Source organism: Penicillium oxalicum, chromosome V (assembly GCF_001723175.1).
Source record: "Penicillium oxalicum strain HP7-1 chromosome V, whole genome shotgun sequence".
In the NCBI taxonomy this organism is placed as follows: Eukaryota; Fungi; Ascomycota; class Eurotiomycetes; order Eurotiales; family Aspergillaceae; genus Penicillium; species Penicillium oxalicum.
This window is the reverse complement of record NC_064654.1, coordinates 767,277-781,893: the sequence shown is the minus strand read 5'-3', so window position 1 is coordinate 781,893 and position 14,617 is coordinate 767,277. Positions and strand designations below refer to the sequence as shown.

Below are 14,617 nucleotides of genomic sequence, written 5' to 3'. Positions count from 1 at the left end.
TAAAGTCGACAGATCCAGAGGAGGAGGAGGAGAAGAAGACGGGGGCTTGAGATCAGAAGGCGAGCTGGCCAGATTGTCCACGAGGAATCAACACGACTGGCCCACTTCCGGTTTGGCCCCCTCCACGGGCCTCTCACCAATGCCAACGGGCCGTTTTCGGGTCCACCCAAGGCCGCCGACAGGCCAGTCGATGGCGTGTTTTCTAATTCCGCTGACGGCCATGAAGATGGAATCGTTTGTTTTCGAGGAATGATAGGGCGCTGAAATGGGCTGACTATATCATTCCAGAACTTTCAGTAATTGTGAACGAACTCATCCTGGATCTCTGACGCGGCAGTGACTATCCTGTGCCTCCGAGCCCTATACTTAGCCGCATCTGAGCTTGGACCTCTATATTTCGAAGGCATCCAGCAAAGACAGCTCGGCACCAAGGCGATAAAAAAAAAGTCAGTCACGTGCATTGAGTCTAAAACTGAGCTTCGTTCAATGCCTCAATTCTGTCAGTCATCCACAGCCATCTAGTCTGAACATCATCAACTACTGCTTCCGCCCGAAGAGAGCCTGAATGTGAAATGCGTGATGCACCATTCCCCCATCTATGCCCAATGAAAATGTACGAAAAGACCAAAGATTTGAGCACCGTACCCTTCAAGACAAAAAGTGTATATACTCGACATGGACAGAGGGGGTCGGATCGGCAAATATACACAGGCCGGCAAAGCGGAGGGAGGGAAACACGTGAAAACCGGAAAATGAAAAAAAAAAAAAAGAAAAACAAACACTCGAACGACAGTCAGCATGATTAACCTCTAAGAGGAGGAAGAGGGAGCAAAAAAGGTGCGCATCAAGGACATCATGATGCTATAGAACATATAGGGAGGGTGGGGGTGTTGTGAATCAAGAACAAAACCCAAGGTTCCATACAAAGCAGCAAATGCGACCAAAAAAAAACAAGCCAAGAGAGGAATCAAGAAATAAAAGGACGGAGAAACAAGAAAGACGTCGCATGTCATACCGGCCAAGGGCAGCCAAAGGCTGGTTCGCTCTTTTTCATGTCACTCTTAGTGGCCGTCTACATCCTCGCCTTGGTCCAATCGTCGATATTGACTCGGATTGTGGGAGCTGGTGCTTCCTCCACGATGGCGGTTGACCATATTGGAGATCCAGCCTCCAATGCCTTCACCACGGTGGCTTCCAGCTTGCGACCCAGCTCGGCCAGATTTCGCGAAGCCATCGCCACTCATGGAAGGCGGATCGATGTCCAACCCCGGAATGGCACTATCGGCACCGAATTGGCCATAGGGCCGGCGAATGTCAAGAGAGGGGACAGGGGAGCCACCGCCCATCAACGAGCCGCGCTCGGCATCGGTGACGGGCGTCGGCATGGCGGTTGTAGCGTCGCCGAACAAAACGTTCATGTCTTCGAGGCGAACACCACTGGTTTCGGGGTACAAGAAGAAGACTGGAAGAGGGGGAAATCCGTCAGTATCGGCAAACACCAACGCACTCCATTTAAAATGTGAAAAGGGGAGGGATCCTTACCAACCACGAAACTGCACGCGCAGAAGAAGGCATGAAGCAGATACAATCGCCATCCGATCAGGCCTTGCAAGATAGGAGTCAACTCGCCCACGAGCCAGTTGAAGGCCCAGTTGCTAGCGGTACTGAGACTGGCACCCTTGGCACGAATGCTCAGAGGAAGAATCTCCGGGGGGTAGAGCCAGGGGATCGGTCCCCAGGAAGCACCGAAAGCCGCGTTGTAGATCATCACGAAGATGACCGTCAAGGTACGGGTTGCACTGATCTCGATATAGATAAAGTAGGCGATCAGGGAGAGGGAGATCATCATGGCCACGGCACCGGAGAGCAGGATAGGGCGGCGACCCCATTTGTCGACCAAGTACCATGGCGGCACGGTGGAGAGCAGGTAGCTGATTCCGTTGATGCCGGTCATCAAGATCGCCGCGCGACCTTTCCACCCGGCCGATTCAAAGACCAAGGGTGCATAGTACGAGATCACGTTGATACCGTTCAATTGGGCCAAAGCCTGAGCGGACATGGCGATGAAGACTCGCTTCCAGTAGCGCTTGAACATATCGCTGTACGATCGCTCGCCCTCTTGTCGCTGCATGAGAACATTCATCTTGATCTCACGATATTCTTGTCGCGCCTTGTCATTGTGAATGTCACCCTCGCCGTAGAGGTTGGCGATGACAACCATGCCTTCTTCATCGTGGTCGTTGTCGAGCAGCCATCTGGGAACACCGAACGGAGGGACATCGTTAGCCAATAAACCCGGGTCAATGCCGTTCGAATGGGAATGTCCCATGCGGTGCGCTTACCGAGGGGATTCGCAAATGATCAAGCTGCCCAGGCCCAGCAAGGCACCCATCACACACTGGCACAGCAAGGGCAGGCGCCATGACATGTCCGACTCGATGAAACTGCAGAAATAATCCACCCAGACACTGGTCGCATATCCGGCAATATTTCCTGTAAACTCGATACAGGCTAATTTTCCGCGATTATGGGGAGGCTGTTGTGGTCCCCGCTCGTTAGCCAGAGGTTCACATGCAAATTGCCCGTCGGGGTTAGGTCATTGGCATACCGAAATTTCCGATTGATATACAGGCACAATGGTGGACAGCGCACCGACGCCAAGACCAGCCACGACACGGCCGACCATCATCATGGGCATGTTGAGAGCAAAGGTTTGCAGACCACCACCGACGAAGAAGACGGCGGAGCCGTAAAGAATTGTCCGACGACGACCGATGACATCGCCTATGCGGCCTACCAGCAGCGAAGAGATGAAGGCACCGATTTCGAGAATAGCTACCACGGTTCCGATGGTCGCTGGCGACGGTTGGCCAAAGTAATCTCGGAAAAAAATGCCCCTGTCATTGAAAGTTAGTTATCGTCATGACAAGTCTCTTGGGTATGTGCTGCCCGATGGAGAACGTGGACGGAAAGTACGAACGTGATGATTCCGGACATGACACCCTGGTCATATCCAAAGAGAAAGACGCCCAGTGATACAAAAACACTCGTAAAGTACCTACGACGAGCGAGCATCGAGAGTGGTTAGTCAATGGAGCTCCAGCGTGACCACCTTCATCTGGAGGCATCCTTCCGTCCCTGTCTGCGTGAGAGGACAGGAAAGAAGCGCCAGCCCAAGGTACGTCGAATGCTAACCGTCCCAAACTTACAACAACGGCTTGCCCACCAGTCCCTGGGTTGGGGACAGGCCATTTCGCCCATCGCGAGGAGACATGATGGTAGCTAAGAGACGCTCGATCTTCGGGACCCGGCGCGGTGGCGGATTTGGAATGGGAATCTGTTCTTTTTCAGGATCGAGAGAATGGCGAGGGAACTCGGAGTCTGGAGCGTAATGGACACGCTTGGATGCTTTCCTCCGACCTCGCCGAACCCGATGGTCGTGATCGAGCGACTGACGGAGGGATTGCGTTAACGGATCCTCCTCGGCGAGCTGTTCGGCAAGATCTCCCGTATCTGACCAGATAGAGAAGTCAGACTCGCCGGAGCGAGTCGAGGAGTGTGAACGGCGACGATCCTTTTCACTGACGGAGTCCAGCGCCGTGAACTGGGATGGAGAATTACCTAGGGTGCGGAGGGGTATGGCGCGTGGGGAGGTTGATGAAGGAATGTTGGCGGTGGGCGGGCTGATGAATCCAGCCCTCGGGAACCCAGGTCGACCTTGTTGGGTGGTTTTGGCTCTCTTTTTCCCTTTCGTTTTCTTTTTTTTTTTTTTAGAAAAAAAAGACACACCGTTTTTTTGGGTTGTGATCGCCTTGGAGATCCGCTTCAGTGATTTTGTAAAAATAAAATAAATGTATGGATTATGGTATTTTTCCTCGACATGCACGAATCAGGATGCACCGTCGAGGGGGGAATGAGGGTGGGGAGAGGGATGATGGAAGCACCGGAGTGACGCCCTCGCAGTTGTCTCCGTCTTGGGCCTCAATCAGGAGCAGAGAGGCGGGTAGAGCAGGAGATCTGCCAGGATGACCGAAGAGATCTGGAAGACTACTGGGAGTCGTCCGTCGTCTCACAATCTGCTGTCGAGCAAGGTAGGTGGTACAAGGAGAGCTTTTTTCTCCCCAGCGTCACCGGGTCGGATCAACCAAAGGTGGGAACCTGCCAGGACCCCCTTTTAGCCAAAGGAAAGTCTGACTAGCGACGCCACGCGCACGCTGAGAAGCGGTCACGATAGGCAATTCCGGTGCTAGTCACGCGCGATCGATGCAAGATGACGGCACGTCTGCAGTGGGGATGGAGAATGGAGAAGTACGGAGAATTTGGGGGGAGGAGAAAGGGAATTGGGGGAGGAGGAGGAGGGTGGTGGTTGGGAGACGGAAGGTGGAAGTCAGAAGGTCAGGTGGACGCAGGTGAAAAAGGGTGTCCAAGATGGAGATTCGCCAGCGGAAAACAGAGCACGCTACCGGACTGAATGCAGGGACCCCGTTGTACTGTAGTGAGCCAGGCAAAGATGCGATGACTTGAAAGCACCAGCCTTGCTTGGGTCAGCAAACCAGCAAAAGACCAGATGAGAGAGGGTTCGAGTGAACGACACTGGAAGAGCATGAGTTCCAGCAATGCTCCCGGGATTCGATGGACCAGGCCAGATCTACATAATACGAGAGAGCATACTGGGACCGTGTGGCCGATAGGGGCGCGGAGGACAGCGCCATGGATAAGCGTCCAGTGCAATCGGGTACAATCATAATACTGTAGGAGGGGGGCGATATGGATGAGGCTTAAGGCCGGATTGGGGCTCGACTGCATGTGGTTGAGGCGAGGACTACTACTCCCCGAACTTCGTACTGGAGCCTGTCGCTTATGCGACCAGATCGTAAGGTGCCGAGCGAGAGGGAAGTTGGTGGGAGTGGTTGAGTAGACTTGCCTTGCCGAGTCAGTCCCTCGGGCCAGTCACATCGTCCTGTATATCGCCTCTGTACTGTACTGGGTGAACTCGGGCTGGGCGCCTGGGTGTGCCTCCATTGATCTCGTCTCCTCGTCTCGTTGCGGTTGTTGCGGACTTCGGGGGATTGGGCGTCTGGGGAGAGCTTGGGATCCACTATGGAGCTCCTCCGCTCCAGCCAGAAAGTGACTAAAGTACCGTTGATGACGAAGGCGGACGGCGGGTGGCTGAATGACATCCAATGGACGGACGAGCTCAAGTGGAGGCCGTGATCACGTCTCCGTTCACAGGCGATGCTTCAACCGAGTTCTCACCTCCGCTGGTTCAACGGTCACCTGACCATCCTGTGAAGATGGTCATCTGAATATTGAACAAGTCTCCAAATGGGAGATTCCGTTGGTCTGGACACGTATGACACGTGCGTACTCATTCAGGAGGAGAATCCTATATACTCGTGACACCATGGCGGACGACTTTCACCAGTTCCACTGCTGACCACAGGGCGATCTCCAACCCGAGCGAAAGGATCAACCCGCTCAAACTGCGACTACAGTGGTCCACATAGACGACAAGTACTTTAACTTCCAGGGTATCTCGTAGTTGCTTCGTCTCATTTCCTTATCGAAAATTCTTATCTCAGTCTCAGGTCAGCGAGGAGAACAAACAAACAGCTCAAGAACAGAAGCAGGGCGAATGCAAATGATTCAGGATAGTTGAAATGCGAAAAGTAAAAGCGTTCTAATGCCAAGACCAAGGGATTATCTACGAGCTATCCTGAGGCTTCCCGATAATCCTCATCTTGTTCTTAACCATTCGATAGGAACGGAGTCAGCAAGCTCCCAATCGGTGATCTCCGGCGAGCCTGTCGAGCCATCGCCGAGGATATTCGTGGGGCCAAGACCAAAATAATAAAGACAAAATGAAGAGACATTTATAAACACTTCGGTTTAGTCCGCCATCTTGCTATTGCCTGTGACAAGATGCCACTCTCTAATAGAACACGTCCCGGAAGGATAAACCCCGGGGGCCGTTCATCTCTATGAAGCTGTCGGGTCACATGCTTCCTGGCTCAATGAGAATTGTCTACGTGATGTGTTTTGATAAAAGCCTCACCTGTCCGTCAAACAGCCGCTTGATGATCGACTGTGTGGGCTCTAGATCAAATGGAAAAAAAAAGGCAGGTACCAATCCCATGTATCGCTGTAAGCGGTAAGCAGCGGTCCAACCGTCTCATGAGAGGGCTGATAGGTCCCTTTTTTTGTCATCAACCTCCCCTTCACCAGTCTCATCCAGCCCCGAGGCGCATGTGAAGATCGGATAGCTACACTGAGTGTCACTGCATACGCACCATCATGTAGCCATGATTACCCGCCCGGGAGCTCACGAGGGCAGAAACCGAAGCCCCGCGTGGCCTTGACGGATTATTTCGAGATGAAATTCTTACCGGGCAATCCCAGGGTGGTTCACACGAGGTGGGGGATCTGCGGGCACGGATCCAGGACGCCGGACCAATTTTGTAGTTGCCCACGCGACAAAGTGGGTGATAGAGGCAGGGCACGGCCACGCTCTAAACAGGAGTCTCGAGGGAAATAGAAATTTACAAAGAAACAGTTCGCCAAATCCACCAAGGGTATACAACATGTGACTGCCAGATGCGTGAGGTCCCCACAAAGACATCGACCGAGCGGAGGAATGACCAAGATCTTGGTCCCCAATTTCAAATATGGAGTCAAATGAAACATCACGACGGCCGCTAGGTAGAAAAAAAAAGAGAGACAGAGCACACGCCATGCAAGAAATTTCAAAACATCAAGGAAAACAAATAGGGCCATGAGATGCAGGGTTTCTAGTTCAAAAGAATGTCATAACCGTCTTTCTGAATGTGCACAGCATCCGCCAGACTCGCGTACCGTCGACGCACCAACTCGAAGATCACCAGACCCGCACTAGTACTGGGCACCTGGCGAAGGGCACTTCCCGCAAACCCTCGGAAAAGCCAAGCTCGTAACCCGCCGGCCCGTGCAGCCTTCCGCTGGATACGCTTGAATGTTTCCTCGTACGCATGATAATAAAGGCGCAACATCTGTCGCCGCGAGGGATCGAGGCTCGCCTGACGGTCGAGATACTCCAGCCGACCCAGGTGAAGGTCCTGCACCCGTCCGATCGGGTGCTGAATAGTCTGCTGGGCCACCGAGGCCAAGACTCCAGCCATCATGAGGAAGCAGGGTTCTAAGGCATAATGCGGCTTGATCAGGGGCACACCACGGTCACTCGATCCGGGGGAGGGAAGCCGATCCACCGTCTCTGCGCGAAGCGCCCCGTAATACCAGGTGACAAAGGCATAGTAGGACTGCGATTTGACGTACTCAAAGGTGGAGAAAAAAATGGCGTACCCGAAAGCATCCCGTAAGAAAGAGAGGCTCCACCCGGCAAAGATTCCCCGAAGTCCGATTTGTTTGAGCTTGTGGTGTCCATAGTGCCACATGCTGCGGTATTGCCCGCTCAACATGTCGCTGGTCTGAAGGCGCACTTGCAAGGCATCCAGCGGGGCAGCAATGATAGACTGAATGGTACCGGCTGTAAAACCAGCAGCAAAGGTCGAGGAGGGAGGAGCGGGAGGCCAAACTCGTTTCGCGCCTTGCGAAACGGGTTCATGCAGCGCGCCGAGGACCTGAAGGTAGGATGTATAGAGAACTGCACCGACTCTGAGAAGAAGATCAGGGAAAAGAGCCGCCGATTAGTCTCGGATGTCAAAGTAGAGGCCATGTAGATGGATTCAATTTCAGCTCACCCTGCATTCGCCATCAACGGCGGCAAGACTTGGTTAGGAATGAATTGCCAGCCATAAGTCCTGACGGCATGGAGCAGCAGCCCGGGCGTTGTGGTGTGTAATGACCATCTGCCTTCTGCAACGCGAGGATTCACAGCTCGTGCAAATGCCTGGTTGTCGAACGGCCCAGCGAGGGGTATTAGATTAGCGACATGGTTCACGAGTGCCGGTAGGGGAAAGGGATCTCATGATACCATATAGCTAGAGGCGTGTCAGTAAAACCTCGGCATATCCTTTGCGCATATTTACTCACTCAACACGAGTTCGAAAGAACGCCTTGATCGGAGCCCTGAAGTAAAATGCTACCATTTGCGCGCTAAGTGCGCGAACACTGCCGGCGGAAACTCCAGTTGCTGCATCGCTTCGCGGCGTGCGCCGAGCGGCCCCGGGGTCACCGAGATTGGGTTCCAAAAAAATCGGATTCATCGCAGAGCTCAGTTCGAGGCGTATCGTATTCTGCTGACCACCATCGGGAATCGTCGAGGCTTGGAATGTAGATTATCCGGAGGGGATGGTTGACCGATAAGCTCCGATCACAAGTGAAAGGTTTTGGCGTTGTTGACAACCGTAAATCTCAGGTGGTACATAATGGCTAAAGCACTTTACGATCACAGATATTTGGGCAATCAGTTCTGTAGCCAACAGACTGTCTGGTACAGCAAAAAAGAGAGGGAAAGAGGTGTGATATGGCCAGAAATGTGCCAAGTAGTTCTTTTGATGTTTAAAAAAGAATCACTCGCAATCTTCGGACACCGCAGCGCTAGTCCCAAAGAGGCAAAAGTCGAAAGCGCGTTTTCGCGTTCCGCCTCTCGTCCTGCCCCAAAGGACTTGACATCACCAGCTGTCTCCCTTTTTTTTTCCCTCCGCCGAATCCCTCCTTTCTCTTCTATTCAAGTATCCTGACTCTCTAGCCACTCTTTACCGTATCGCAAACTTCATCACACCTCTACTGAAAATCCACTCCTTTCTTTGCCCCGCGTTCGGTCTCGGAATTGCTGTAGGCAAGCTTTGCTTGCCTCGGGACTGCCAAAATGGCTGACAAGATTTCGATCGACAAGAAAACTTTCTTCAACCACCTTTCAAACTTTTACGCATCATGGAAGGCCGACAAGCGATCCGGAAATGCGCTCTTTGGTGGCGCCGAGTCGATTGTCATCCTCATGGGCAAGACCAAGAGTGATGAGAGCTCCTTCCAGAAGAACAATGCCATGCATGTAAGTCTAGGGTCGCATACTTGTCCAAAACACGGTGGATCCATCGCTATTGATCGATGAGAATATTCCGGTCCCCTTGACTGACTTATGCGACGTCTTAGTTCTGGCTCCTTGGCTACGAATTTCCGGCAACCCTCTTTGTCCTTACGACCGAGGCCATCTACGTGGTTACCACGGCTAAGAAAGGTAGGAAACTGGGATTTAACGCCATTGCTATTAACGAGCTAACAAGTGCGCTACATAGCTGAGCTTCTTGAGCCTCTGAAGAATGGAAAGATTCCAGTCGAGCTTCTGGTGACGACGAAGGACCCGGAAACGAAAACAAAAGCATTTGAGAAGTGTATCGATGTCATTAAGGGCGCCGGTGTAGGTTTTGTTGCTCAGTGTCACACCTCAGGCTCATATGCACAGCACAGAAGAGAGCTAACGGTATTTACCAATGATAGAAAAAAGTCGGAACGTTGCCCAAAGATACCACGACCGGTCCCTTCGCCGATGATTGGAAGCGAGCATTTTCGGAGATTTCAAAAGATGTGGAGGAAGTCGACATCACACCAGCTCTTTCCAGTGCGTTTGCAATCAAGGATCCGGAAGAGCTTGTAAGTTTCCCGTGTCCTCATCGAATCTTGGTCCATTGCATAGTGAGAGATTTGCTGACACTGCGCCAAGGTCTCGATCCGCAACGCCTCCCGTGCCTGCAGCGGCTTGATGTCTGAGTACTTTGTGGACGAGATGTCGCGGCTCCTTGACGAGGAAAAGCAAATCACTCACAAAGCCCTCGCAGCGAAGGTGGATGCAAAGATCGATGATGCTAAGTTTTTCAACAAACTCGCACGGCTGCCGTCAGAATTTGATCCCGAGCAGATCGACTGGGCGTACGGGCCGGTGGTGCAGAGTGGAGGCGCCTATGACCTGAAGCTCACAGCGACCTCGGACGGCAACAACTTGAAGCCTGGCATCATCCTGTCCAGTTTCGGTATTCGCTACAAGACATATAACTCGCTCATCGCACGTACCTATCTGGTGGATCCCAGCAAGTCGCAGGAGGCCAATTACGCTTTCCTCCTCAATCTCCACGATGCGATCATGAAGGAGATCCGTGACGGTGTTGTGGCCAAGGAGCTCTACAACAAGGCTCTGAGCTTAGTTCGGTCGAAGAAGCCTGAGCTGGAGAACCACCTCACGAAGAATGTTGGTGCCGCTATTGGTATTGAGCTTCGTGATTCGAACATGGTCCTCAATGCGAAGAACAACCGAGTCCTGAAGAATGGCATGACTTTGGCCATCACCGTAGGCCTGACGGATGTGAAGGATACCGATTCCAAGTCCAAGGGTAACGACGTCTACTCTATGGTCATTACAGACACCGTGCGTGTTGGTGAAAGTGGACCCCATATTTTCACCAAGGATGCTGGAATTGATATGGATTCCGTGTCGTTCTACTTCGGCGACGAGGAAGAGCCCGAGAAGCCCGTCAAGGAGAAGAAGGAGGTGAAGTCTAGTGCTATTGCCAGTCGAAATGTCACACGGACGAAGCTGCGTGCCGAGCGGCCCACTCAGATCAACGAAGGTGCCGAGGCGCGTCGCCGGGAACATCAGAAGGAGCTTGCCAACAAGAAGACCAAAGAAGGTTTGGACCGGTTTGCGGGCACCACTGGAGATGATAATGGGGTTGCACAGAAGAAGTTCAAGCGTTTCGAGTCTTACAAGCGGGACAACCAGCTGCCCCCCAAGGTTAAGGATCTGACCATTTATGTTGACCACAAGGCCTCAACGGTCATTGTTCCGATTATGGGCAGACCGGTTCCCTTCCACATCAACACGATCAAGAATGCAAGCAAGAGTGACGAGGGCGAGTATGCATATCTCCGCATCAACTTCCTGTCTCCTGGACAGGGTGTTGGTCGTAAGGACGATCAGCCTTTTGAGGATCCGTCTGCCCACTTTGTGCGCAACTTGACCCTACGATCCAAGGACAATGATCGACTGGCTCAAGTGGCACAGGATATCACTGAGCTTCGGAAAAACGCCTTGCGAAGGGAGCAGGAGAAGAAGGAGTTGGAGGACGTGGTTGAGCAGGACAAGCTGGTTGAAATCAGGAATCGACGCCCTGTGAAGCTGCCGGATGTTTACCTGCGTCCCCCCTTGGACGGAAAGCGTGTTCCTGGAGAAGTTGAGATTCACCAGAACGGTCTTCGGTACATGTCACCGTTCCGCAGTGAGCACGTGGACGTGCTCTTCAGCAACGTGAAGCATCTCTTCTTCCAACCGTGTGCTCACGAATTGATTGTCCTCATCCACGTCCATCTCAAGACCCCGATTATGATTGGTAAGCGTAAGACGCGCGATGTTCAGTTCTACCGCGAGGCCACCGAGATGCAATTCGATGAAACCGGAAACCGACGCCGCAAGCACCGTTATGGTGATGAGGAAGAATTTGAGGCCGAGCAAGAAGAGCGACGACGACGAGCTGCGCTGGATCGCGAGTTCAAGGCGTTTGCCGAGAAGATTGCGGATGCTGGCAAGGATGAAGGTGTGGACGTTGATATTCCTTTCCGAGAGATCGGATTCACAGGTGTTCCCAACCGTTCCAACGTGCTGATCCAGCCCACTACCGATGCCCTTGTTCAGCTCACGGAGCCACCGTTCATGGTGATCACACTTAATGAAATTGAAATTGCTCACTTGGAGCGTGTGCAGGTGAGTGATTCCTTCTCCCCTCACCCATCGCCTCTTCCTGCCTCCGATTAACTCGGAGCTCCGGGTTTTCTTTTATTCCCAATGTGTGATTCGACTAAATGCTAATGATAGAATCACAGTTCGGCCTCAAAAACTTCGATTTGGTCTTCGTCTTTAAGGACTTCCACCGGGCTCCCGTCCACGTGAACACGATCCCCGTTGAGGCCCTTGAAGGTGTCAAGGATTGGCTCGACTCGGTCGATATCCCTTACACCGAGGGTCCTCTGAACCTGAACTGGACCACGATCATGAAGACCGTGGTCAGCGATCCGTACGGGTTCTTCGCCGACGGAGGCTGGTCATTCCTGGCTGCCGAGTCGGACTCTGAGGGTTCCGACGAAGAGGAAGAGTCCGCATTCGAGCTCTCCGAGTCTGAGCTCGCCGCCGATGAGAGTTCCGAGGAGGACAGCGAATATGACGAAGACGCTAGTGCCGACGGAAGCGATGAAGAATTCAGCGGCGAGGATGAGGAGAGTGGCGAGGATTGGGACGAGCTAGAGAAGAAGGCTAAGCGCCAGGATAAAGAGGCTCGCATGGAGGATGATGACCGTGGTACCAAGCGGAAGCGTTAGTGCTGGTGCTGGTGATGTTGATGATGGATGAGGTCTCGTCCACCATTTTGTGAATTAATTCCGGAACGAGTAGTTTTTGGCTGGTTTTTGTTCACCTTCTTTCTTGGGCTTCGGCCTGTCGTGTCTTGATATAGTGATCTATTTGCCTCTTTTCCCCTCTATCTCTCTCTGTCTCTCTATCTGTATCTACTCCCTCAACCACTTTTTTTCCAACTCAGGTGACCATGAGAGATACAGAACTATCAATGACAAAGACTGAGTGCAACATCCGTTATTCAAGTCTCCTCGAAAGGTCCAAGACCAGCGAGTGCATGGAAGCATGCTGGACAACATCCCATTTGATGACTGTGAGAACATGCAGACGGCAGTCATATATTTGGTTTGGGCTGAACCAAACGAACTGTCAATAGACTGATTAACACTATCTCACCTTGACTCGGAACTAGACGATTTTGTCCCCCGAGGTAGATAAATTGTCTACTACCTAGACAGTAGGGCTGGGTCTCACCCACTCACTCCTATCAAAAACTTGAGGTCTCTAGGTACACGGCACTTTTACACAAGAGTCTCAGTTCGGCTCGTATCTATTTAAATATAAATATCATGGAATCACACCACGACAGATTTCCAATACATATTTGAAGAGTCCATGTCCGTCCCCTAGATGAGGCGGAAAATATCACAAGGGAAGCATGGAAGTTCCAAAAAAGCTAAAAAAAAGTTTTAGAGATATAAACACATGTGTACACACGTACATGTTTTATTTCTCTCAGTCAGATATTGAGTGGGTGTATCTTTGGCACTGCCTAGGTAAGGTACTACGAGCGATGATAGGCGAGGGAAACAAAAGTTAAGGTTCCATGGAGTGACGAGATGTACATATACAGGCAACTTGGGCCAAATGCGATGAAGGCCTTTGAAGTGGGTGGTCTCAGGAAGAGAGATGTACACCAGAAGACTAGTTGAAAGTGAAGGAATGGGAATGAAAGGCAAGAGGAAAAAAATAATATCAAGGACTTGGTTTTCCCGATAATCAACAGGTCCGGCCTTGAGATTATTTACTATGGTGCTGGTGCTGGTGCTGGTCATGGTCATGGTCTGCTTCGGATACATGATACGAGAATCTAGCTTTGCTCTTCATTTACCCTCCCTCATACTTTCCCACATACTCCTCATCCTTTCATTCTGACCCGGGGTGAAACTCTCATAGCACAGATCCGATGAGTAGTCCATAAAATCGTGAATCGGATCCAGACCCGGTGAATCCGGACACGAATCCCGCGAGGCGGGACATCCGCTGGTGGGCGTCTTTTGCTGCGGCGTATCGGAGATGTAATCGCCAGGGTCGTCTGGGGAACAGGTTTCTCCTTGGAATGTGTGCAGCAGTCCGTTCCAGTGCCCGATTTCATGAATAGCGGTGCCGCCGCGGTTGTACTGCTCGAGACTGCCGCCGGATATGGCGCTGGCGAGGATGTTGCAACCGTCTTTGACGTAGGCGGATCGGGGGCTCGTGGCGTTGATGTTAGGGTCTGGAAGGGTGCAGAAGCCGAGGGCGCTGACCGAGACGTCTTTGTGGGCAGGGAAGACCGAAGCAGAAGATATGCTGCGTGGGTGGGCATGTTCCTGGTGTTGTTGATTCTCGGACGCGAAGATACGTCCGGCTTGACTGGGTGTCGCTTGGAGATTGGTTTGAAAGTACACATTGAGTGTTCGGTAGGTGCCTTGACGGAGAGCCTTTTTCATGCCCACTTCATCGTAGTTTCGAGCCCAGGCGTCGTTGACATGGCGAGTGACTCCTTGCAGCCGATATGAAATGAGTGCATCCTGATATGCGGTTTGGAGAACGGATAACTGTGTGCGTGAGACAGAGAGAGAAAGGCGGGGGGATAGAATGTTAGTCTTTGATCAAATCTCTTTCGCTGACAATCTCCTCACAAATGATGTACCTGAGCATCGATCATCTCATCCGTAACTTGATTCTGCAAGTCACTGCTGCTGACAATATGAAACCATGTGTCAATTTCAATCGGGCCTTCACGGGTCGGTGATCCTCGATTTGTAGAGTCATCGTTGCGCACGCGCTGGACGGCGTGGAGAAAAGATGGCTCGGGATCCTCGGTTGCACAGATCCCACGCTGCTGAGTGACTAGGGGACTGCATTGTCCTTGAAGGATGTGTAAAGCCGCTGCGATGATGAGCAGAGCCACAGAGTGAAAGACCATGGTTGAGAGTCGAATTGATGTTTATGTTAACGCGTTGTTGTTCCAGCCTGGCCCCGATATCTGTATTGCTGGTATCTTGCTTCGGTCTGAAACTGCGT

At 52.1% G+C, this 14,617-nt stretch overlaps 4 protein-coding genes across 4 annotated transcripts; 1 reads left to right on the top strand and 3 right to left on the bottom strand.

Annotated features, from left to right (window-relative positions):
• Positions 1–1,061: 1,061 nt before the first annotated feature.
• POX_e06365 (uncharacterized protein) lies at positions 1,062–3,274 on the bottom strand (the record flags this gene model as incomplete). The annotated part of the gene is made up of 6 exons (XM_050115188.1): positions 1,062–1,462; positions 1,543–2,255; positions 2,343–2,536; positions 2,609–2,897; positions 2,981–3,058; positions 3,210–3,274. 6 exons carry the CDS (start codon positions 3,272–3,274, stop codon positions 1,062–1,064), a joined length of 1,740 nt encoding a protein of 579 aa, XP_049967648.1.
• Positions 3,275–6,788: 3,514 nt separating this feature from the next.
• POX_e06364 (uncharacterized protein) lies at positions 6,789–8,198 on the bottom strand (the record flags this gene model as incomplete). The annotated part of the gene is made up of 4 exons (XM_050115187.1): positions 6,789–7,647; positions 7,734–7,882; positions 7,967–7,973; positions 8,026–8,198. 4 exons carry the CDS (start codon positions 8,196–8,198, stop codon positions 6,789–6,791), a joined length of 1,188 nt encoding a protein of 395 aa, XP_049967647.1.
• A 605-nt stretch (positions 8,199–8,803) lies between these two features.
• POX_e06363 (FACT complex subunit spt16) lies at positions 8,804–12,297 on the top strand (the record flags this gene model as incomplete). Its single annotated transcript, XM_050115186.1, has 6 exons — positions 8,804–8,986; positions 9,088–9,172; positions 9,231–9,352; positions 9,433–9,585; positions 9,656–11,686; positions 11,806–12,297. 6 exons carry the CDS (start codon positions 8,804–8,806, stop codon positions 12,295–12,297), a joined length of 3,066 nt encoding a protein of 1,021 aa, XP_049967646.1.
• A 1,137-nt stretch (positions 12,298–13,434) lies between these two features.
• Positions 13,435–14,519, bottom strand: POX_e06362 (Extracellular metalloprotease; the record flags this gene model as incomplete). Its single annotated transcript, XM_050115185.1, has 2 exons — positions 13,435–14,148; positions 14,244–14,519. The coding sequence occupies 2 exons, from the start codon at positions 14,517–14,519 to the stop codon at positions 13,435–13,437; spliced, it is 990 nt and encodes a 329-aa protein (XP_049967645.1).
• Positions 14,520–14,617: the final 98 nt, after the last annotated feature.